General features: G+C 48.2%; 8 protein-coding genes across 8 annotated transcripts; 4 read left to right on the top strand and 4 right to left on the bottom strand.

Annotated features, from left to right (window-relative positions):
- The first annotated feature begins 261 nt into the window (after positions 1-261).
- GGS22DRAFT_23356 (uncharacterized protein) lies at positions 262-3,050 on the top strand. Its single transcript, XM_047966557.1, has one exon. It carries the CDS (start codon positions 570-572, stop codon positions 2,943-2,945), a length of 2,376 nt encoding a protein of 791 aa, XP_047818288.1. The 5' UTR covers positions 262-569; the 3' UTR covers positions 2,946-3,050.
- Positions 3,051-3,073: 23 nt separating this feature from the next.
- On the bottom strand, positions 3,074-4,224 carry GGS22DRAFT_165638 (transcription elongation factor spt-4). Its single transcript, XM_047961724.1, has 3 exons — positions 4,066-4,224; positions 3,742-3,989; positions 3,074-3,654 (listed from the first exon to the last, which is right to left on the bottom strand). Exons 1-3 carry the CDS (start codon positions 4,165-4,167, stop codon positions 3,624-3,626), a joined length of 381 nt encoding a protein of 126 aa, XP_047818287.1. The 5' UTR covers positions 4,168-4,224; the 3' UTR covers positions 3,074-3,623.
- Positions 4,225-4,515: 291 nt separating this feature from the next.
- GGS22DRAFT_23349 (uncharacterized protein) lies at positions 4,516-5,380 on the top strand. The gene has a single exon (XM_047966556.1). The coding sequence runs from the start codon at positions 4,566-4,568 to the stop codon at positions 5,001-5,003; it is 438 nt and encodes a 145-aa protein (XP_047818286.1). The 5' UTR covers positions 4,516-4,565; the 3' UTR covers positions 5,004-5,380.
- On the bottom strand, positions 4,516-7,277 carry GGS22DRAFT_165637 (protein phosphatase 5). Its single transcript, XM_047961723.1, has 7 exons — positions 6,875-7,277; positions 6,734-6,814; positions 6,237-6,672; positions 5,943-6,186; positions 5,517-5,878; positions 5,337-5,461; positions 4,516-5,274 (listed from the first exon to the last, which is right to left on the bottom strand). Exons 1-7 carry the CDS (start codon positions 7,022-7,024, stop codon positions 5,239-5,241), a joined length of 1,434 nt encoding a protein of 477 aa, XP_047818285.1. The 5' UTR covers positions 7,025-7,277; the 3' UTR covers positions 4,516-5,238.
- Positions 7,278-7,529: 252 nt separating this feature from the next.
- On the top strand, positions 7,530-8,732 carry GGS22DRAFT_23315 (UPF0029-domain-containing protein). Its single transcript, XM_047966554.1, has one exon. It carries the CDS (start codon positions 7,738-7,740, stop codon positions 8,584-8,586), a length of 849 nt encoding a protein of 282 aa, XP_047818284.1. The 5' UTR covers positions 7,530-7,737; the 3' UTR covers positions 8,587-8,732.
- On the top strand, positions 8,733-10,285 carry GGS22DRAFT_23316 (CoA-transferase family III). Its single transcript, XM_047966555.1, has 2 exons — positions 8,733-8,939; positions 8,993-10,285. Exons 1-2 carry the CDS (start codon positions 8,879-8,881, stop codon positions 10,129-10,131), a joined length of 1,200 nt encoding a protein of 399 aa, XP_047818283.1. The 5' UTR covers positions 8,733-8,878; the 3' UTR covers positions 10,132-10,285.
- Positions 10,286-12,492: 2,207 nt separating this feature from the next.
- Positions 12,493-15,086, bottom strand: GGS22DRAFT_23294 (vacuolar sorting protein 1). The gene is made up of 5 exons (XM_047966553.1): positions 14,949-15,086; positions 14,740-14,874; positions 13,005-14,665; positions 12,868-12,952; positions 12,493-12,814 (listed from the first exon to the last, which is right to left on the bottom strand). The coding sequence occupies exons 1-5, from the start codon at positions 14,999-15,001 to the stop codon at positions 12,646-12,648; spliced, it is 2,103 nt and encodes a 700-aa protein (XP_047818282.1). The 5' UTR covers positions 15,002-15,086; the 3' UTR covers positions 12,493-12,645.
- A 1,099-nt stretch (positions 15,087-16,185) lies between these two features.
- On the bottom strand, positions 16,186-18,594 carry GGS22DRAFT_23283 (WD domain-containing protein). Its single transcript, XM_047966552.1, has 5 exons — positions 17,635-18,594; positions 17,165-17,568; positions 16,637-17,117; positions 16,440-16,584; positions 16,186-16,381 (listed from the first exon to the last, which is right to left on the bottom strand). Exons 1-5 carry the CDS (start codon positions 18,281-18,283, stop codon positions 16,318-16,320), a joined length of 1,743 nt encoding a protein of 580 aa, XP_047818281.1. The 5' UTR covers positions 18,284-18,594; the 3' UTR covers positions 16,186-16,317.
- Between the last annotated feature and the right edge of the window lie 1,895 nt (positions 18,595-20,489).

The following is a 20,489-nucleotide window of genomic DNA, read 5'->3' as shown; positions in this document are numbered from 1 at the left end:
TAGCTAAGCTTATCACTACGTTGATGCCAATCCCTTATTCTAACAATGCCAATATAGGATCATTCATTCGGAATCTATACAATAGATCGGCATTCCTTTGAAAACGATTACAATGCGTTAGTTGAGGAAGTAGAGAATTGGGTGACAAAGGCTCTTTGTTACCTCCTAGCTTACAATGACACAATAACAATCACGGCTCCCTCAACACCTGAAGCTATGACGAAGGGGAGCGTCATACGCCCGACTCGACTCAAAGGAATGCTATTCACCTCAAACCTCTCAACTAACAAAAGCATCCCGCCATTAATGACTTGAGGCTAATGCCCGTAATGCAAGACTACAAGTTTAGAACCATTTTTGACTTTCCGCTATAGACACAACATTCGTTATTGACGAAATGATTAGATACCCATGAACACTTAGAACATTTCTTACCACCATTAGCATAGCACAGCATAGCGAATTCTTTTGCATTTGATTTTGATTTCTTGAGATCATCGATATTAGAAAAAAAAACACCAGAACTTCACCGAAAAAAAAGAAAGAATAGCCACGAAAATCAACGACAAATGATACAAGATAACCAACGCCACCAAAGCACCGGGTCGTCCCGGAAACACCGGAGGCTTAGTAGCGGCAGCAGCACCGGAAGCGTTATCTCGCGGGTCTTGGGAAGCTTCCGGCAGAAGCGCCGAGAGGAGAAGAAGAAAAAGAAGTCGTCGTTGGATTCTGTCGATAGCCAAGATGACTGGATCACCGGGGGTTATCAGGGCACGCACTACCCGGACCGACCGGAGGTCGACAAGCGGGTGAAGACGATCCTGTCGGACGATGAGTACGCCGCCGAGATCGAGCGTATGCAGGAGCGTAGTCAGGCACACTACGATATGACCGAGCAGCAGGCCGGAAGCAGGACGTCGTCCCAGCTGACCGATCTACCCAACTTCAGCTATTCGTCGAAGAGCCCTAAACACAGGAAGAGTTCAGCGTCATCGAACTCTCCTGGGTTTTCCACATTTCCCATGTTTCAGGGACACGAATGGCCTCAACCGCCGAGGGAGCAACCTAACAACACGGATCAGTACCAATTCCAACCTCAACCTCAGCCCCAACCTCAGCCTCAACTTCAACCTCAACCTCAACTCCAAACCCAATTCCAGGCACAACCCCCATCACAGTCACTGATATCGCCAGTGTCACCCACCGCGCAAACCACACAGGTATTCAAAGAATGCCCGAACGGAGAACACGACCGAGGTCCCATCATACGACACTTCGCGCTGACAAAACCACAACTCTTACAACCACGAAAAGCTCCCTCGCCTCCAAAGCCGAAACCAAAAGTGTCACCCGTACCTCCACCAGCATCATTACCCTCACCCTCACCATCCCCATCCCCATCACCACTCCCCTCTCCACCCCAACTCTTAACCCCGCACGCCTCCCTCGCCACCCCAAGCCCAGGCCCTCACGACACCACACCGCGGCGCGACTCGTTATACAAACTCAAACGCGCAAACTCCGACCTAACCCTTGGCGACGCCTCCTCAACGCACACACACCGCCACTCCATCTACCACAACCCAAACGCCACAACAACCGGTCTCGGCCTACCCGCGCACTCCCCTCCAACCTCGCCCAAAACCCCCGCTCCCCCCGCCGCCGGCCGCACCGAAAGCCAGGCATATTTCCCCGCAGACCTACCGCGCATGTGTCCCTGGCCAGGCTGCGTAGCCGTGCTCCGAACCGAAGAAGAAAAATCCGACAACCTCTGCTCGGACTGCCACGAAGCCCTGTACCCACGTGAAAGCGCCTTCTTCGGCGGGGGCAAAAACACCACCAGCCGGAGCAGCCACACAGGCCCGAGCCCGAAAACCAGCACCTCAGCCGCAGCAGCACCCGCGGTTCCCGCGCGTGCCGAAGACGCAGACACGTTGAAAGCGCTGGTGGGAACGAAAGTCAGCATGGCGGAGAACGTGAAGATCAACAAGACGCCGCGGGGGTCGGTGAAGCTGGTGAACAGCAAATTCAGCAGCATGAGCGGATTCAAGCTGCAGCCGCCACCGCCGGGGAAGCGTGGGCCGCCGCAGAGTCCGACGAGCTCGACGCAGAGCCCGACGGCGACGCGGCGGCAGTCGCGGCTGCGGTCGTCGACATCGACGTCGACGTCGCAGCCCGGCGCTTCGCTTGCGCGCGCGAAGGACGGGAGTGTGGGGTCCGGGAAGCAGGATGAACATGCGCATGAGCACGAGTCGGCGATGGTGCAGCCGCTTTCGCCGTCGAACTCGTCGAGTCAGCAGCACATCGGCTTCCAGGACGTGCGATGGGAGCCGCCGTCGCCGAAGGTCGCGCGGCGGAAGACGCTGGCGATTAAGTTCAAGCCGATTTTCAAGTCGTCGTTTCGGCCGGACCCGTACGCGAACCGCACGAGTCGGCATATTAGGCAGTCGCGGGTGTCTCATGGCTCGACGCGGACGGAGACGCCTAGTCTTAGCGAGGGGTCGTGGATGACGGACTCGGCGGGGTCGTCGGTCGATAGTAGTAGTAGTCCTTCTGAGAGCGAGAGCCAGCGTGGGTACGGACACGAGCACGAGAATGAGAATGGGAATGAGTACAGTCACTCTCCCCCGCCGTTACAGCTACAACCACCAGCCCTCCCGCGCAAAGAGCCACGCGTCCAATTCGCGGCCCCCGTAACGCAAAGACCGTCTATTTCCCAAAGGGAGCGACCTCCCAGCCAACTCGTCGCGGTTCGGCAGGAGAAGATACCGCAGCCAGCCTCGCGGGAAACCGTGCTGTATCGGGAGATCGAGGACATCATCGATTGCTACACGATGGGAGACTGGAGCGACGAGGAGAACGAGCGTCGGAAGGCGGATACGATTGCTTCGTTCTTTACAAAGGAACCGGAGGTCGTGCAGATGAGGAAGAAGGGTTTTATCTGAATCTAAATCTAAGTCTCTCGAGGGGAAAGATATGGATTAGCAGTGGAGCAATAAGCATAGGTATGGTCAGTTAAGGAAAAAGGAGGTAATGTTAGCATAGCACGAAAAATAGTCAAAATAGTAGACAATCAGGGGAAAATCAAGGTAACTCAATTATGATACCGACCTAAGTAGTCGGTCCTTATGAATCTGCAAATCGAATCAACTATGAGCCTTTTCCCATTTTTCCTGTCATGCCAGTCCCCTTTCCTAGGGTTAAATCAACCATTTTGGGTATAGCAAAGATCTTGCTTGACCTTGCGTTCCTTCCCGAAACACCGTGCTATGCGACCGAAACGACTAAAACTGAATTACCGAGACGCCTAGAGGGGCCTTGTTGAGCCGGGCCACCTTATAACCCCATACCGCCGTTCCATTGTCGAGTTGAATTGCTAAACAACCCTCTTAGGTGTGACTATCAGGAGTAGCGGGTGCTGGAGCGGAGACTGCTGCAGCAACCGTCTCAGCTGAGGTGGGTGTTGAGGCGGCAGGGGCGGCAGGGGCGGCAGGGGCAGCAGGAGTGGCAGGAGTCTGGTCTTGTTGACGACGGGCTCGCACGCGGCGTCGTCGTCGTGCTTGGCGCGATGCACTAAGGGCCTGATTACCTCCCGCTGTCTGTGTTACGTCCTGATTCGAAGCCTAATCGATATCTTGGGCGGAGCCGTCGCGGCTGTACAAAGAAATGCGAATTAGAATTTCGTACAAAAGACTGAGACGGAAAAGACAGAAGGTAGATAATGTCTATGAATAAACTTACGGGACGATGGCATGGTTGTCATCAAGCAGACTCTGCTTGACGTCGTCAGGCAGTGATCCGTTAACCTTGATAGCGTAGATGCCAGGGACGAAATCCTTAAGACGCATCCACTTCGAGGTCCAGGAAATCTGGGGTTGGACGACAAGATGAACGTCGTTGAACTGGCTAGACGTGCAATTCTCAATCGCCTCGGAGGAACCCTTCATGTCGAGGAAGGGACAGTTGGGACATCCTCGTGAACGGAAGTCCTGCGCTGTTGTTTAGTAAAGTGAAGCGTGGTGCGTAGATGAGAGCGAGGCCGAAGGCAGGGAAGAAAAGACCTACAGATAAAGTCATGATGATAGAACAAACCATACAGGCACGAGCATAGCGCCACTGGTTGTTGGGAATGTACATATTCGCGAGAGGGCTTTCTTGGGACGACATCTTGTCGGTTGTCGAGTCGGAATTGTGGAATTCAGACTGTTGTTCAGAGTCGGATTGTATTGAAGAGATCAAAGAATCGACCTCAGAGTCAGAGCTCTTTGGCTTAATTGGAGATCCCACCATTGTGGCGGTGGTTTGTGGCGTTGCTTACCCAACTGCTCGAAGATAAGCGATAAGCTTTGTGGCGGTGCAATTATTCTTAAGTCAGCCTCAATTCGCTTAATTAATAATTTATTTCACTATTCCTAATACAGTTTAGTAGAGTTTAGATGTGCACTAGGTACTTAGCTACATGTACGGATCCGTATTAAATTGTTTTCAAAGTCAGTCTTAATTGCATGCATCGAAGTAAATAATTCACCAAAATTACAACAAAAACCGGCCAATTTCATTCAGTAATGGACGATATGACTGAGCAGGCTGACATATCAATGGAGGGCACCTCCGGTGTAATAAAGGCGAAAAAGGCTCACGAACTAGTCACAGCTACAATCAAAGCGCCGCGCCATTCCTATGCACACCTCGAACTTTTCAGTGATTCACCGGATACTGGAGATCTTGATATCCTTCAAGTACGATCCTACTGTACATCCGCCCTGAAACAGTTTCTGGGTGCTACGGGTATTGGAATTCCCCTAGATATCCTCAAGGTAGAAGGAAAGGACTGCTGGTTGAGAGTACCGCGGGATGATCTAGGAGCATTTTCGGCAGCTATTACAGCCTGGCAAGGCTCATACCAGGACGGAATTCACTCTTCATTCCGAATACGAGGATGCTCCGACTGGCTTGGTGCCTTGGTGGGTAGTGCTGGAAATGACAAAATCTGGAGTGGTTGAAAATTCGAAATTGAGTCAAAATGCCAACGACACGCCGAGGAATCAAATGCGCTAGAATTTCATTTTCATTCATTGGTATCGCCAATATGGTATAGAGTCCCATTTCCTCTCCTATATCCCCGCAACGCCTATGCTTCCATGACCATGAAGTGCCATATATGCAAGAATGCCGCCCATCATATGCCACTGTTGATTGAAGCTTAGCATGTGGAAATGCGAAATTTGAATTCACCCTTCACATCATCGACATGAGCGAGTTATTGGCGTATGCCTAAGAGACGGTTAGAGTCAGGCCGATGTGTCTATTTTCTGGCGAGGATAAGGGGAACATACCATCGGCCGAATCGGCGGGTGAGGAACGGCGTCAAACTGGTTGAAACTGAGTTTATAATCAGGTCCAATGTTGATATACGCGCCCCGGTTTTCAGTCTGATCGCAATACTTCGGTGCCGAAAAGACTTGAAACGAGTTAGCAAAATAAGGTCGACCTAATAGCTGACTGAATCAACTTACCTGTGATGCATCTGCCATCGTGTTCCTCCTCATAACCATCCATACGAACTTCGTGACTTCGGATGATAGCATCCAAGCCATTCTTCTCGCAGAATCTCTTTGTCACATCTGGTCCAAACTGCATACCCACACCTCTCTTACTGGGGCCACGTCCAGGGGCTGTCTGGGGGTCTGTCCACAACATCTCCATCATCAGGCCTGCTTGACCAGGCTGCCTCTGAGAATGCCTATCCACCTTTCGGATGTCATCCAGAGTAACATTATCATCCGAGAACAGGCCACCGTGTAGGACGAGATACTTGGAACCAATGAGCGTTGCCAGTGGTAATGCGGAAAAGCTTTCGGAAAATAGCTTGAAAACTCTAAAATCTTGTTAGAATACACGATTTATTCTTTTTTTTTAAGAAAAAGCAAGTCAAAACATACCGGTCGTTGTACTTAGCCTTACACTCACCCTCGAACCCGTAGACTTTGTTCATGTCATCGGTTTCGTGGTTGCCTCTATTAAGGAAGAAGCCATTAGGTCGTAGCCATTTATAGGCATACAATAGGAGAGCAATCTCCGTTGACCAAGAACCTCGATCCACGAAGTCTCCGTTGAATAGGTACCAGTGCTTCTCAGCTGGTCGTCCGTTTAACCTAAAGAGCTCCATTAAGTCGAAGTATTGACCTACAATCATGTCAGTTTTAGTTTGATGCGCGTAACCTTTCTGGACCAACCATGTGTGTCACCGCAAACTGTGAGCTTGACATCGTCTGGAATCTTCATTTCTACCATCGTAGGCTCGTCATACACGATTTTCTTAACCGCAATGATAATTTGGTAGACATATTTCTTGTGGATCTTCTTGCCGGTCTTGAACCTCTCAATCATATCGTCAATGAACTCCTGGGTTATCTGATCCCCGAGTTTAACTCCATCATAGTCCGGCTCTATGGCGATAGAGTCGACGTCAAGACCCTCGGCCGCAGACGGCTCGTCTCCAACTTCGATCGCAGCATAGAAGTTTAGTTGTCGTACAATCTTTTGGCACTCGGCTAGCTTAAGCTTAGCATCCTTGTTGGTTGGGTCGAGTTCGACACATTTCTTGAAGTCCTTGACAGCGTCTTTCGGCTTGAGGATGGCGGCGTGGGCAACGGCACGGCGGAAATAGGCCTAATATCCTCCAATTTAGTTCATGATGGAGATTGGTAGCTCATATTAGAAGGCAGAATACCTTTATGAGCTTCGGGTTCAGTTCTATGGCCTTGGTAGCATCGGCAATAGCGTATCCAAAAGCCTCTGACTTAATATGGGCCTAATATTCGGATTCCGGTTAGTCACGCGAGCGGTTGATCTAGAGTGAGGCTCCACAAACTTGTGCTCTATTCGTGAGATATGTTGGCTCTTTATCGTTTAACTCGATAGCTTTGGTATAGAGATCGATCGCTTTAGGCCAATTATGCGCTGCGAAAGCTTTGTTTCCGTCATTTTTGTAGGCTGTGGCCTGCTCTACAGCAGACGCCATCCTCCTCGATAGTTTAAGTGACGATGTCGGCGGAAAGTTTTTGGAGAATAATTGGAAAAAATCCAGCAAAATATTGAAGCGACTAGAGAGCAAAAAAAGAGAGAAACAGAATCGAAAAAGAATATAAGAAGAAGAAGGCGAAAAGAAATCCGAGTTCCTGGAGGCAAAAAGACTCAACAGGTTGGGAATGGTGATTTAGGTTGTAGTTACTCGAAGCGGCGTTTACTATGTAGAAAGAATGCCTGTCGGCACTCGGAGCTTACGTCGTTGGAGATGGAGGGATGGAGGGGTTAGGCGGCGTGGGGTTTCTGAGCCCTTCTATCAACCGCTAGAACATTAAGCTAAAGTGGAGCTCCTGCAGGTGATAAATAAAGTTACATAAGATTACTTTATCAGATACATAGTTACATGGATTCGGTTCCTTGCATAAGTGGTTGATAACCTGGAAGGTGCTGCGTTTGTAGTAGGGAGGAGTATTCTGTACATTGTAAGTATAAAGTTCTATAGTGGAGCCGGGAGTCGGGCATCTTCAGAATCTTATCCATTCAAATGTTAATACTACACATACCTATATATTTAGCAGTTTATTTTACAATTGTCATTTTCTGATCTTCTTTTATTGGATATCCTCTTCTGAACTAGACTATCCAAGCCTCCAAAAGCTGTTGGTCCATCAGACACATCGCAAGTTGTACGAACGAAAAGGTCGTGCAATGTCTGAAGAACTTCAGGACGAAATCGAGGCAATCAACTCGATTTATGGTGACGGTTGCCTGGTACCTTCGAATGATCCTAATGTGTACGTCCTAAAACCGCCCGGAGAGTCGTCGTCTCTCCGTGTCGAGTTTCCTCCTACATACCCTGCAGTGCCTCCCGTTGTGTTAGGTACAAATAGTACTGGCGAATCTGGGAGGCGTGGTGATGCTGCCCGGGAATTATCATTCTTCATCCAAGCGTTAAGCACTGTTTACCAGCCAGGGGATGTCTGTCTATTCGATGCCATAGAGGAGTTGACTCGGCTTCTGGAGTCTTCAGCTCCAGAAGAGCGCCAAGACCAAGACGAAGATACTGCCCCTGAAGATGCAACAAATGCTCTGCTCACAGGTAAAGCTACAATGCATACGGATGTGTCTAACATACCGCAGCCTCCATGGACCATATCAGATCCTTTCATTGAGTTAAAATCGGTTTTCGTTGCCCGGTGCGCTCCCGTCTCATCAACTGAAGAAGCAGAAGCTTTTGTTCAGCACCTTCTCGCCACTGATAAGAAAGTCCGAAGCGCTACACATAACATTACAGCGTGGCGCATAATGGGGCCGAATAACACCACATTTCAAGATTGTGACGATGATGGTGAAACTGCTGCCGGAAGTAGGCTGCTGCATCTTATGCAGCTTATGGACCTTTGGAATGTGATGGTGATCGTCACTCGGTGGTACGGCGGCCATAAATTAGGTCCAAGACGATTTGCTCTCATCAACCAAACTGCGAGAGATGCATTTGTCAAGGCCGGTCTGGTTTCTGAGAATACAAGCAAGAAGAAAGGTCCAGGAAAGAGTTGAGGATACATGACAGTGCTAAGTATACCCAGCCTCGCACTGTGACCCGCGATATGCCTCGGCTCTTCGCGTTTTTGAATATGATTGGGGACTCTCAATGTATGGCACACGCTACCCTACCCATCACCATCATGGCGTTTCGTATACCGCAATATCAAGCAAGCTGTTCGCATGCTTGACCTCGCAAAGATATTATCTTCAAATATAATTATAAGGATCAAGGACTCATATAGCGAAAGATATCACGTCAAATTTGTATCAAACTTAAGCTGTTTTACTGTATTAGCTCGTTAAAATGGTCGGACCGCCACCACTTCAGGGTCTCAATGTCTTGGAATTTGCTGGGCTCGCACCCGGTAGGTAGTATCCCAACGAGAATGATATGCCCGCTGTACTGACTCATAGCCAGGACCTTTCGCCGGTTTGCTTCTCGCTGACGCCGGCGCGAATGTCCTTCGCATAGATCGTCATACATCTAACGCTCAAGCAGTGCCGACAGCCGACCTGCTCACGAGACGCAAATCTTCTATTGCCGTCAATCTGAAGTCACAAAGTGGGATTGATGTTATTAAAGAATTAGTTAAGAGTGCCGACATCATAATCGATCCGTTCCGTCCGGGAGTACTGGAAAACCTCGGCATTGGTCCGGAAGTCTTACGCGCTATCAATCCTCGTCTGATATACGGCCGTATGACAGGCTTCCGCCGAGATGGTCGATATGCATCGATGGCCGGCCACGACATCAATTACCTTGCCGTGTCCGGGGTTCTTTCTCGACTAGGCAGGAGTGGCGATAAACCGCACCCGCCTACCAACATCCTGGGAGATTTTGCAGGAGGAGGTGCTACATTATTCCAAGGTATTTTACTAGCCATCATAGCTAGAGAGAAAACCGGGGAAGGGCAAATCGTCGAGGCAAACATGGTAGACGGTGCCAACTATTTGGCGACCTTCACCCGACAAAGTTTAAAAATTCCGATAGGTCATCATCCACGTGGGGAGAACCTGTTAGATGGAGGTTGCCCGTTTTACGATACGTATGAAACCAAAGATGGGAAGTATATGGCCGTGGGAGCTTTAGAACCACAATTTTATGCAGCGTTGCTTCAAGGTCTAGGCTTAGGTAATCAGGACTGGGAGAACCGGCGGCTTGACCGAGAATCCTGGCCGGAAATGCGACGGACATTCGAAACTATTTTTAAATCCAAAACGCGCTCGGTGTGGGAAGGAATTTTTGACGGCACTGACGCGTGCTGCACTCCCATTCTAGAATATTCCGAGCTGGAAATGGATGTCAGCCGTGAAGGTGACCAACGACCAGCGGTGACGTTACGTGGAACACCCTGTCTAGCAGTTGGTGAGAAGGGGGTTAATCCAACTGTCCATGGTCAAGGTCCCGGTGTTCCCGGAAATGGCTACGTTGGTCAGCTTCTGTCCCCGGGTCAAGGTGGCGAGAACGCTTTGAGAAATTGGTTTGGTTGGACGAAGGGAAAAGATTTTGATATCAAAAATGGAGGCATCGTGTTGAAGCCTAAGTCGAAGTTATAGGCGGCCACACCAGAAGGATAAATCTAGGATAAGGAGTATGCCATCTCAACGATACACTTTTAAACGCCTTTGATCCCTTTCCTATCAGGATCCCTTCTAACCGAATTCTTTCCGTCTTCCCAAATACAACACAACACAAAGTCCCATCTGCTACCATCGAGCTGGCCCAAGGAATTTGTTCTTTATACGCGTCTACCTGGCTCGGGAGAATACCACAGGCCCTTTCTAATCGACTCAACCTAAAAAGGCAACACTAGCAACGAACTGGCTTTTTGGTAATAATGAGTTCGTCTATTCGGAGGATCTTATGGAGGACAAGAATCTCACCCCGAGATTGCCTAAACATACAGCGCCAACTCAGAATCTAATTCATAGTGTCTTGCTCGGGCTTGGCGGTGGTGGCGGTGGAGGCGACGGAGGGTCACTTCTGGACTTGTCTTCCATATTCGAGAAGACCCGCTATGAAGAGAAAGATGAGTAAGACGGAACGGCCGGTTCTATCCTTTTCGAGACGGAGAGCTTCGGAGAGCTTTCTGGATACGCAGAGCGCTAGTCGAATGAACGGACGAGCCTTCGAAGCCTACGCCTAAATATGAAGATTTATATACGTATAATTGTAAGTCGACTCTTGAGTTTGGAGATGTCCAAACGAGAAACGGCCGAGAATGAGACAGGATAACCAACAGTATGTATATGTATACGTTCACTCAAGTCAGCCAAGAAGTCCCAACATATTATTGTTTATTCGATATTATTTTTTCTCAGATCGGGATCGGGCCATTATCTCTTGTGTCACCGCCTTCAACAACGGATATCCAGTAGGTACATTAGGTAGATTAGTATGTACGTGACTCGTCATGTACACGTAAATATTAGCTTCCGGTTTTCTTCGAGGGAGACATTCTTCCCTCTGGTACCTTTCGTTATGTAAGAGGGACTTTTAAAAATGATAATAATAACGATAAAAAAAATAAAATAAAACCAAGCCGGCGTAGCTTTTGCTTTGCTTTGCTCTGCTTTGCTTGACCGCCTGTCTCGTCACAACATCCATGCAACGCTTAATTTTTCTTCTTTCAGGGGTCTCGAATTACCGGGTTTTCCATACGTGCTTTTCGGTGTGCGTGCTTACACACGAATTGGTGGCCCCCAAAAAAGCACACATATGCGGGCCGCCTATTCCCACCACGTCTAACCTCCTTTTACCTAACTCTGTGCAAGCCCACCGAGCTCCCCCCTTTCCCATCCTCCCAATCGCGTCGGAAGCCGAGTGGGAAAACACATGGGAACCCAAGGCAAGCTTACCGCATGAGCCGTGGTATCCTTTTTTTCGGCTCAAACTATTCCGTCCGGGGGGGGAAAGGGGAGGGGAGGGATGGGGGGAGAATACATACTTATAAAAGACGTCTTAATGCGTAACCTACATACATACCTAGGTAGGAACCTACATACCTAGTAGATGTATGTATGTAGTATGTAGGTAAGGTACTAGGTAGGTGAGGTAAGGGGAACGGGCTAGACCGAAGCCCCTTTTTCGACACCCCGTTCGATATTCTTACATATCGACTGATATTCCCCGCGCCCCCCAAAATCCTTAAAATAAACCCCGTCAGATCTCAGATATCCTATCTTAGTCCCCTTTGTACATATACATATACATATACTTAAGTATATATAGATATCTACATACACACGTCCTACCTTCTTGCCTGTTCGGCCCGTGACAGGCGAACCGCGAATCCGGCTTTGTGTTATCTAAAAATGTCCGGGTAGGTCGAGCGAGCGCGGGATGGGCAAGGTGCGGCGCTTCGGGTGCGGCATGCCGGACGGTGTCAGTGTCAGATATCACATCATATCATTACCAGGTATTCAAAAGGGAGCTCGCTTCCAGTGCTGGCTCGCGACGTAGGTTACCGTTAGCGATCCAAGGAAGATATCTGGTTCTGCGCGGGATAACCTTCCTCGCGCTTCGGGTTCGTCCTTCCGGTTGATCGAGGCGGTGACTCGATCTTGCCGCATAGCATGCTCTCTCTTCACTCGATTGTAGGTACGAGTAAGGACCGCGATTACAAAACTAGTAGACTCGACTCAGCGCGAGCGTCGGTGAACACAATCCTGGACCTATATTTCCTACCCAGGATCTCTGTCGGTAGGTTTTTATGCCGCAGCTTATTGACCTTCATAGGTAGGATCACGCAAGTCGAAAGATGACCCGAACGGTCCCTAGTCAAGGAATTTTTCATTTTGGGTACATTAACTATTCCGCATTTTATGGAATGCTATCCTCATCTACCGGCGACATGTCTAAGGGGGTTGGGTATGACGTGACTAAAGAAGTTTCGTGAAGTGGATGAAAAAGGGGCGGGCGTACTCAACAAGACCCAATTCTTACTGCCAACAAAGCATTACACTCAATGGTGGTGGCTCGGCGTGCTTTCTCAACGCTCGGCGCCGTAACCACCTCGCCTATCTGATCAAATAGATCTGATTCCCAAGGGTTGATACTGATTCCATCCATTACTGAACTTGGCTGACAATCTCGCTGGCCTTACCAAGCGACTCAACCATTTGCTGGCATTCCTTTCGCCGGCGGATAGTGTAGTCGCTCTCCTTCAATAGATCATCCAGAGTCTCGTTCCGGTACATGTTCTCTAGTAGTTCTCGTTGCATCTCATCCTTTGTGAATCTATCACTTGAGTTAATGATTTGTTGACAATCTGAAATAGATTTTATACTTACTGGACAAGGTTCAGCATGATAGCCTTAGGGACCATGTCGATCATGGTTCTCTTAACGATGTTGAAGTACGAAGCAATCAATAGCTCTGTAATCATTTGTTAGCGTAGTATTTTAAACAGTTATATTGCCAGACTTACTGATAACTTCGACTTCAATATTCTCTCTTTCGGAGAGAGTTCCGGAAGCCTTAAGCGTCGGAGGAGGAGCCTCCATGGCAGCAGCCTTCTTTTTGTTCTTGGCAGCGAAGAAACTTCCGAAAAAGCCCGTGTTATTGTCTAGATTGCCATCCAAAGAGGGACTAGCAGCACGAGCTGGAGTTGTAGCCGATGCTGGTAAGGGTTTGCCGGTCTTCGGATCAACTTGGACCGGCTTCGCTCCGTTGTATCGCTCATTTACTATGGCCATTGCTCGATGCCCATTAAGGAAGTCGGGATGAGCCGTGTTGATATAGCAAGATTCCATGGAGACAAGATCCCTGACAAGCTTGTTGGTAGGTTCCATGGACTTCTTGAAGAAAGTGATGACTACGTTGTGGAATTTCTCCTTTAGTTGCGGGTATCTCCTGTATAGTGCTTTGGTGAGAAGGTGGGTCAATATGCGTACTAACTCGTCATAAACGAGAGAGACACACTTGAGACTAGGCTCCTCTAATCGCTTGATCTGTTGCTTGACGATGACTTCGAATGCGGTTGTCCCGACGAAAAGTGCAGGAGAGGAACCAGACGAGTTGTACAATATCGTTCGAATGTCAACGTCCTTGACAACATCGAAGGGATCCACTGCTTTGACACCATTCGAATACAACTCGTGGAACACGAAGCTAATTCGGGCACCACCAGACAGCTCCGTGCTGGATAATTCGCCGTTGTTTCCTTCCAGAACGGTTCGCCACTCGTTCGTAAACTCGGTGATTATGTTCAAGATGATGTTTGCGCTGTTACCCAACATTGACGGACCTAGACTCTCGAGCTCGGCCGAGTACTTTTGCAGCGAACTAGAAATTCTAGCTTTGATATCAGGTAGAGTTTGTTTGATGTGCATCATCAAAATCAGATTCAGCTTTCTCGCTAGATATGGAGTACCACAATACGAGCTCTTGTTCCGGTAAGCCTTGTGGTTCTCGAAGTAGTTCTTCTCCGATTCGAGCGATGCAGAGATAGGCTTCTTGTTGTCGATATCCCGTTGTCCTCTGTTGACAACAGGTACGTATCCAAGTCGAAGGGGAATAATGCGCCCAGCTAGAATGTCCACCACATCTGTGCCTTCGTCCATCAAATCCACCTTGGTCAAAACACCGATGGTTCTCTGTCCTTCGACATCTACTTCTCTAGCAAGCTTTAGACCATCCGAATTAGCTAAGTCGATGTTGGCAGAGGTGACAGCCAAGATGATAGCATTCGACTTTTGGATATATTTAAGGACCATGTCTTTGATTTGCCGTTCGATATCCCTCGGCTGATCACCCACAGGCACTTTCGTTAGACCAGGCAAATCGACTAGCGTCAACGTCAAGACATTGGGAGAGTAAACTCGTAGGTTGATGGGTGCAGGAGAGATGCCTGCATTGCGGCCGACCTTGGCCTCCGTCTCCCTGCTGATTTCATCCCGAATCTTGTTAAAATCGTAGAACTTCTGGCCCGGGATATGTAAGAACTCTCCCCACTCGTCTGCGTTAGCCGCCTTGTCGGTGGTGTTGTCGATTCCATCACTATTCCCGTTCGTTTGAGCCGTCGCAGGTCGGTTGATAAGTTGTAGAATGAGGGGTCGTCTTGTTACGATACCGGATCCTCGAGGTAAGCTATTGGAAAGTGGTGAGTTAGCTTAGATGATGCAGAGCGAAGTCAGGGGTAAGGGGCATGAGGGGTGACGTACAAATCTCGACCGACAATGTTCTCTAGTACGGAACTCTTGCCGCTAGACTGACTTCCAACGACAACGATTTGCGGTAGATCGATCGGATTGTTGACACCAACCGTGGTAAAGACATCCTGAAGCCGGTTGACAAGCCTATAGAGTTTTGGTGTCAGCTAACAAACTGTGCGCACAGACGAACGTGGCACGCATCAAGAGTCAGGACGTACTTAATGAGGGCGGGATCTGAGATGCCTCCCAGTGCGGTCGTCGAATCGGCCATGTTTACTATCGCTGTCCAAGTATGTGTTCGAATTCAAGGCTAGACTTTGTGGGTATTTGACCTGACCGAATATTCTCAAAATTCAAGGTTGGAGGGGACTACTTGATTCCTGGTTTCAAAGTTGGGTTTTGGTTTTGGTATTGGTTCGTACTTAAAATGTCGGTGGAGCTCTATCTCTCGGGTATCGCTTTCCAGTTCGAGGAGAAGGGAGAAGCTAGAACTGTATTCCACAAACGTTTGTAGAAGGGTATGGGAATATGGAGAATATGAAAGTTTGGAAATATCGTTATTTTGGGTAAAGGAAGGAAATACTGGAAATCGCCTGCCACTTGGGTTAGGGAACATTTATCAAATCGCCAGTCGCAACGCGGGTGGCACTTGACGATACGTAGGTACCTTACGTAGGCTGTACCTAGTAGCACTCACCCAACTTGGAACCTTATCCCTATCAAGACATTGAGCCACAGGTGGGCATGTGACCAGGACAGGGGCTTCTTAATGTCAGCCTAACTAACTGGTCCGTGCATATGCGTGCTGTATGGATGCGTTATCAAGCCACATCAATTATTTAAACCCGATAGACGATAGATTAACGGATATAGCTTCATAAATCGATAGTAAGAATTGGAGACATATTTTATTATGCTGCCTGAAAAGGCGTGCGTCATCCATATTCCAATTGATGACGACAGGCTTATGGATTTGTGTGAAAATCGGATAGTTGATGCCTGACCTTAATACCCAGTCTAGTAGGTACTCTGCAAACATTTCCAAGGTTATCAATCGCAAAAGGGACGCCAAAATGAAATATTTCACGAAGCCATATACGTAATTATATGGATTACGATTATTGGAAGAACTTACTATCTATTTAGGCATAAGGTAAATATTAGCCATAGAGCATAATGCAGTGGGTATGGTGCGTATTTGAACGGTTTGCTTGGATTAACTACAACCAGACACAACTGTCTTCTGGAAGAAGCCACAGCCATTGCCGTGTTTGATACGAGATGGGACACCGTTACATGACCCCCGTGAATATACAATGCCATTCCCGGCTCACAAGTCTATCGTCTCGGTGATAAAAGACGCAACCGACTCCCCCTTCCCAATTGTCTCTGCAGACCGAGGCTATTCTGTAGTAAGTAACAGCACAGACTACACACACTATCAGCGCGATATCCCCCCGAGATAGTCACTCCTAGTCTGCGTCCGTAGAGACCTAACACATGTTAGAGATGAGAAGCGCCATGCTGCCGTCATCCAATACGCCGGTCCCATGCAAGTATCAGAATTTAAACACGCGTTACAGTTTATTAAGAACCGTCCACTGCCCGGTTTGCATCGTAGTGCTGGGATCGCCAACTGTTGTTAGACCATCTATAGTAGGTTAGTATCACGATCTGGAGGGAATATTTGATATCAAACGAGCACGCACATTTTAATCTTGCCGTCATCTCCACATGACGCAAATAGACAGGGATCGGCTGGATTCCACGATACAGAGTTACACCCAGGAATGTGTCCGGTAAGCTTCTCGACGAGCCGGGCGCTGGCTTTATGCCAGATGTTAATTGATCCGTCTATCATATCAGTTAGCAAGGATCGAACATCGGTGCATGTATATAGGCTCACCTTCGCTCCCACTAATTACGAAACTTTCATCGGCTCCACCGAATGCACTTCTAATCATGAAGTTTTCGCTAGTAAAGCCCGTATAAGTTCCAACCGGCTCACGTCGGATTAGGTCGATGAGTTGCGCAATGCCGTTATTATGATTTACCAGCAGATGTCGAGAGTTTTGGCTGATGCTGATAGATGTCAATCTCACCTGTAGGTCCATCTGATACTCTAGTTCGCGAGTTACGAAGTTGTAGACATGAACATTAGTTCCTCCATCCGACGCAACTAGCCAGTGTCCATCTGGCGACATAGCCAAATCCTCAACTCTATGAGGGCTATTCCAATCGTGTACCTTTTCTCCGTCAAGATTCCATTGAATTAGGCCGTGTGTTTTATCTAGAGCACCGGTGACAAAAGTCCGGCCGTCCACAGCCCATACGCAACTGGTAACGGGCTCTTGACATCGTTCAAGTTTCTTTAGACATGCACCCGTCTATGTATGTTAGCTTGAACCCTGAAGGGTGAACTTTGCCGACTTACATTGGCATCCCATAATCTTGCATGTCGGTCCTGGCAGCATGTGATAATCATCGAATCATCCCAGCTCCAGGCAACATTTCCAACACCGTCGTCATGGTCATTAAGATAATGAAGTGGTCTAAAAGACGGAACATCCCAAATAATAACTTGTTTGCCTTGGCCACAACTGGCTAATTTTGTCCCGTCATGAGAAAAGACAACCTGCCAGACTTGTTCAGCATGCTCATCTAGTTCAAGAACATTCTCGGTTGGAAATTGTTGTCGTTCACACGCGTGATCTGAGTATAAAGACGGAGATGTGGCGCATGAGTGCCAATAGCATCTGTCGACTTGATTTGCTTTAACTTGTGTCAATAGTGTGGCTAAACGATGTTCTGGAAGCATGACGGATGGCGAAATGCATTCTGTGAAAAATAATTAGCAAATCAAAATATAACTGAATAATTAAATTATCCTCTTAGTAAACTTACTCGACAATTGGGATAGGAGAATATGCCGAGATTCTCCATACGCACCATCCCATTCCGCCTTTGACTTCAGATCTTCTGTCTTCTGACACATGAGCAAGCTAGACAGAAAGTGAAGTTTCTGTGTATCTTGATATAACGGGGTAAGTTCGGTCCGTAGGACTGCGAGGGCGCGAGCAGTCTGTCTCTGCTCCAAGAGTTCTAGGAACTTCTGTTGGCGTATCCAGAATTGCATCATCCGTCTATTTGCACCATTTGTTAAGACTAGCCCATTGCCATCTTCACCAACTCGATGACCAGAAATTATTGCCCCAGAAAGTAGCTGCTCTGCTTCGGCCCAATCTCCCTCGAGTATAGCGTTCCTAAATGCGGCAACCATCGGGCTTTCTAGTTCGAATCCGCTCTCCTGGCTCACGCTCTGAGCTGCAGATTGGTACCCCATGTCCGTGAGTGCTTGTATAAGCAATCTCGTGACCTCTTCGCGATCGTGGCCGAAATACGTCTCTGACTGACGGACTTTTGAGGAGCCATTAACTGCCTTACTAGTTCCATTTGCGGCGCCCGATACCGAAGACCTCTGGTGCGACTTCCCGTTGGCGTAAGGCCTCGACGTGCCATTAGATGCTACCGGCCTGTCCGCGTCCGCCAACATGTTACCGTCGGCACGTCTGCGTTTCCTCCTAGGGCTGTCTGCGGGTATTGCACGGGAAGCTGAAGCTTCCTGAAGCTCCGACTGAGAGCCGGCGAGGTCGATATCGTCGTTATTATCGTCCTGGGTGCGTTGCCTCCTTCCCAAAATTTGGCGCTGTGCGGATATAGCTGGTAGGCGTTCTTGAGTACCAGGGACGACACCGGAGGTGGAGGGCGGGATGTAGTTTGCTTGGTTCGCGAGGCTTGTAGTTGTTAGGGGGGCAGAGAGGACTGTGTTAGAAGAAGGTCGAGGGAGTTGCGGCGTGGATGGGTGGTCGGAGGCGGATGGGGTGGATGAAGGTTGCTGGGGGGTTTGGTCTGCCACTTCGACTTGTTACTCGTCACCACGGGCTAGAAACACCCGCAGTCTCGAAAGGATGGATATTACGGGTTATCCGTCGAAGTAAACTAGTTATAAGGGCTGTGGTCGAAGAATATCTGGCGTAGCTCGATGTTGGTGTCGATGTCGATGTCGATGTATGTGCGCGGGGCGGATGGTTCCAGTGGTAGTTCTGGTAATTGTGTGTGAGAACTTGAGAGGGAAAGTAGTAATGATTGTGAGGCGACGTTGTAATTAAGCTTGGATGACAACTCTCGGTACGGATGCCCCGTTAAGATGGCTGACTTCATGTCATGTGTGGGCCGTAAACCTAAGGTTGAATCTAAGCTTTCGGGCTATACGTTCGTACTATCACCGATCTCTCGAGTTTTGTACAGTAATCGATATTCAGTGTTTAGTGTTTAGTGTTCTGTGTTCTGTATTCGGAAAGAATAGATATCCGATGCCCCCAAGTTCCCAATATGTCCAACTGTCAAGCAATCGATTGCCTCTATCTACATCGAGGCACATATATGACGTGTGAGGTGATTGACTTAGTACCCAGGTAATGCTTGAGAAAGCCAACGATACGAATCGATCCGAGTCTAAGCTTCGGAACGCGAGTTGGCGATTGTGCACGACGAGGTCGAGGTAAACAATGCGAGGGTTGATGGGTTCAAGTTTCGAAGGATGTTGTGTTTAGAATTAAGATTTCACAGTTCACAGTTCACCATCAACACAGTTAGTTGTTTAGTTGGTGGATCAGGTAGTAGGCAGGTACATATGTCGTAGTAATGGGTGTATGTGGCAATCCATAGGGTGGATGAATGATTGAATATGGAAGGGAAGGCGGATGCTGCATACAAAAGTGGATGCACGCACTGTATTGTACCTACGCAGCTACGTATTAACGACCTGAGGATCTCCAGCGTACAGCACCTTCACTGTTTGGAAGCCTACAGGGTCCCGTGCCTAGGAGTGTTTGTTACCTGATAGTACCTATGTATTAGGTACCCTAGGTACGTACACGTCGGTGGAAAGTGGGTTCCTCTAACGCTGTACCTGTGCTGTAATTCCTGCATGTATTATATTATGCCGTGCTAATTTGATAAGACATCACGCATTCATGTACAAGCTACAGGAGTCTTCTGAAAAGTGGACGCTGATTGGTTTTAGGACTCGCTAGAGTGGCACCTATCGTTTTAGGTTCCTGCCGTTCATAATATATTTCGTATGAGGTACGAAGTATGTATTTCCCAAGTAATGCAAAGGTGTTACATAAAATACCTGTGCAATCTCCTAACATGAACCAGATATTGCAGTACCAAAGCTTCTTATATAAATAGAAGAGATAATGACACATTTGTGTTATATATAAACCCGTGATAAAGTCAAGAATAACCATCTATCTACTCTGTATCTAGTACCGAGCTGCGAGGGGTACAGTCAATGATAACGATAGGTAACTAGACCCCCCGGACCGGATTCTCCACACACGCAATGATGGGTATCGATGACCTACACGTATCTTTGGAAGCTACCTGAGTATGTAGGGGGCGTTTTTGTTGGCGCTGAAAAGAAACATTCGGAAATATATTCGTAAGGAACAGCTGACACTCCTATTTTAGGCCGGGATTTACCTAGGTATGAACTGTCATGAGACATGAGTTCGTTCCTTTGAAGCTGAATGTTTCCGGATTGCTGCGTTATGTAAGTTGAATGCCTCGGTTACTAACGTGCTTTGTCTTTCTCGTTAAGCACCCAGATTAAGGGAGGTGTCAATCAGAGGTCATAACTACACCTATGAAATCTGAAGAAGAACCTAACCGTTGACCTTTAATTAGATGTA

The sequence above is a fragment of the Annulohypoxylon maeteangense genome (genome assembly GCF_022496945.1).
Source record: "Annulohypoxylon maeteangense strain CBS 123835 unplaced genomic scaffold GGS22scaffold_10, whole genome shotgun sequence".
Classification (NCBI taxonomy): Eukaryota; Fungi; Ascomycota; class Sordariomycetes; order Xylariales; family Hypoxylaceae; genus Annulohypoxylon; species Annulohypoxylon maeteangense.
This window is presented reverse-complemented; position numbering and strand designations above follow the sequence as displayed.

Coding starts and splice junctions, on each gene's coding strand:
- GGS22DRAFT_23283 (XM_047966552.1), bottom strand. CDS start 18,283: ATGTTGGCGGACGCGGACAGGCCGGTAGCATCTAATGGCACGTCGAGG. Junction 17,569..17,634: donor TCTCCTATCCCAATTGTCGA/GTAAGTTTACTA, acceptor TATTTTTCACAG/AATGCATTTCGCCATCCGTC. Junction 16,382..16,439: donor GATGACGGCAAGATTAAAAT/GTGCGTGCTCGT, acceptor AACCTACTATAG/ATGGTCTAACAACAGTTGGC.
- GGS22DRAFT_23294 (XM_047966553.1), bottom strand. CDS start 15,001: ATGGCCGATTCGACGACCGCACTGGGAGGCATCTCAGATCCCGCCCTC. Junction 14,875..14,948: donor TCAGATCCCGCCCTCATTAA/GTACGTCCTGAC, acceptor AAAACTCTATAG/GCTTGTCAACCGGCTTCAGG. Junction 12,953..13,004: donor TATTGAAGTCGAAGTTATCA/GTAAGTCTGGCA, acceptor AAATGATTACAG/AGCTATTGATTGCTTCGTAC.
- GGS22DRAFT_165638 (XM_047961724.1), bottom strand. CDS start 4,167: ATGTCGTCCCAAGAAAGCCCTCTCGCGAATATGTACATTCCCAACAAC. Junction 3,990..4,065: donor CTATCATCATGACTTTATCT/GTAGGTCTTTTC, acceptor ACAACAGCGCAG/GACTTCCGTTCACGAGGATG. Junction 3,655..3,741: donor GACAACCATGCCATCGTCCC/GTAAGTTTATTC, acceptor TTCTTTGTACAG/CCGCGACGGCTCCGCCCAAG.
- GGS22DRAFT_23356 (XM_047966557.1), top strand. CDS start 570: ATGATACAAGATAACCAACGCCACCAAAGCACCGGGTCGTCCCGGAAA.
- GGS22DRAFT_23315 (XM_047966554.1), top strand. CDS start 7,738: ATGTCTGAAGAACTTCAGGACGAAATCGAGGCAATCAACTCGATTTAT.
- GGS22DRAFT_165637 (XM_047961723.1), bottom strand. CDS start 7,024: ATGGCGTCTGCTGTAGAGCAGGCCACAGCCTACAAAAATGACGGAAAC. Junction 5,462..5,516: donor CGATGGCAGATGCATCACAG/GTAAGTTGATTC, acceptor ACTCGTTTCAAG/TCTTTTCGGCACCGAAGTAT. Junction 5,275..5,336: donor ACCCGCCGATTCGGCCGATG/GTATGTTCCCCT, acceptor ACCGTCTCTTAG/GCATACGCCAATAACTCGCT.
- GGS22DRAFT_23316 (XM_047966555.1), top strand. CDS start 8,879: ATGGTCGGACCGCCACCACTTCAGGGTCTCAATGTCTTGGAATTTGCT. Junction 8,940..8,992: donor ATTTGCTGGGCTCGCACCCG/GTAGGTAGTATC, acceptor ACTCATAGCCAG/GACCTTTCGCCGGTTTGCTT.
- GGS22DRAFT_23349 (XM_047966556.1), top strand. CDS start 4,566: ATGGACGATATGACTGAGCAGGCTGACATATCAATGGAGGGCACCTCC.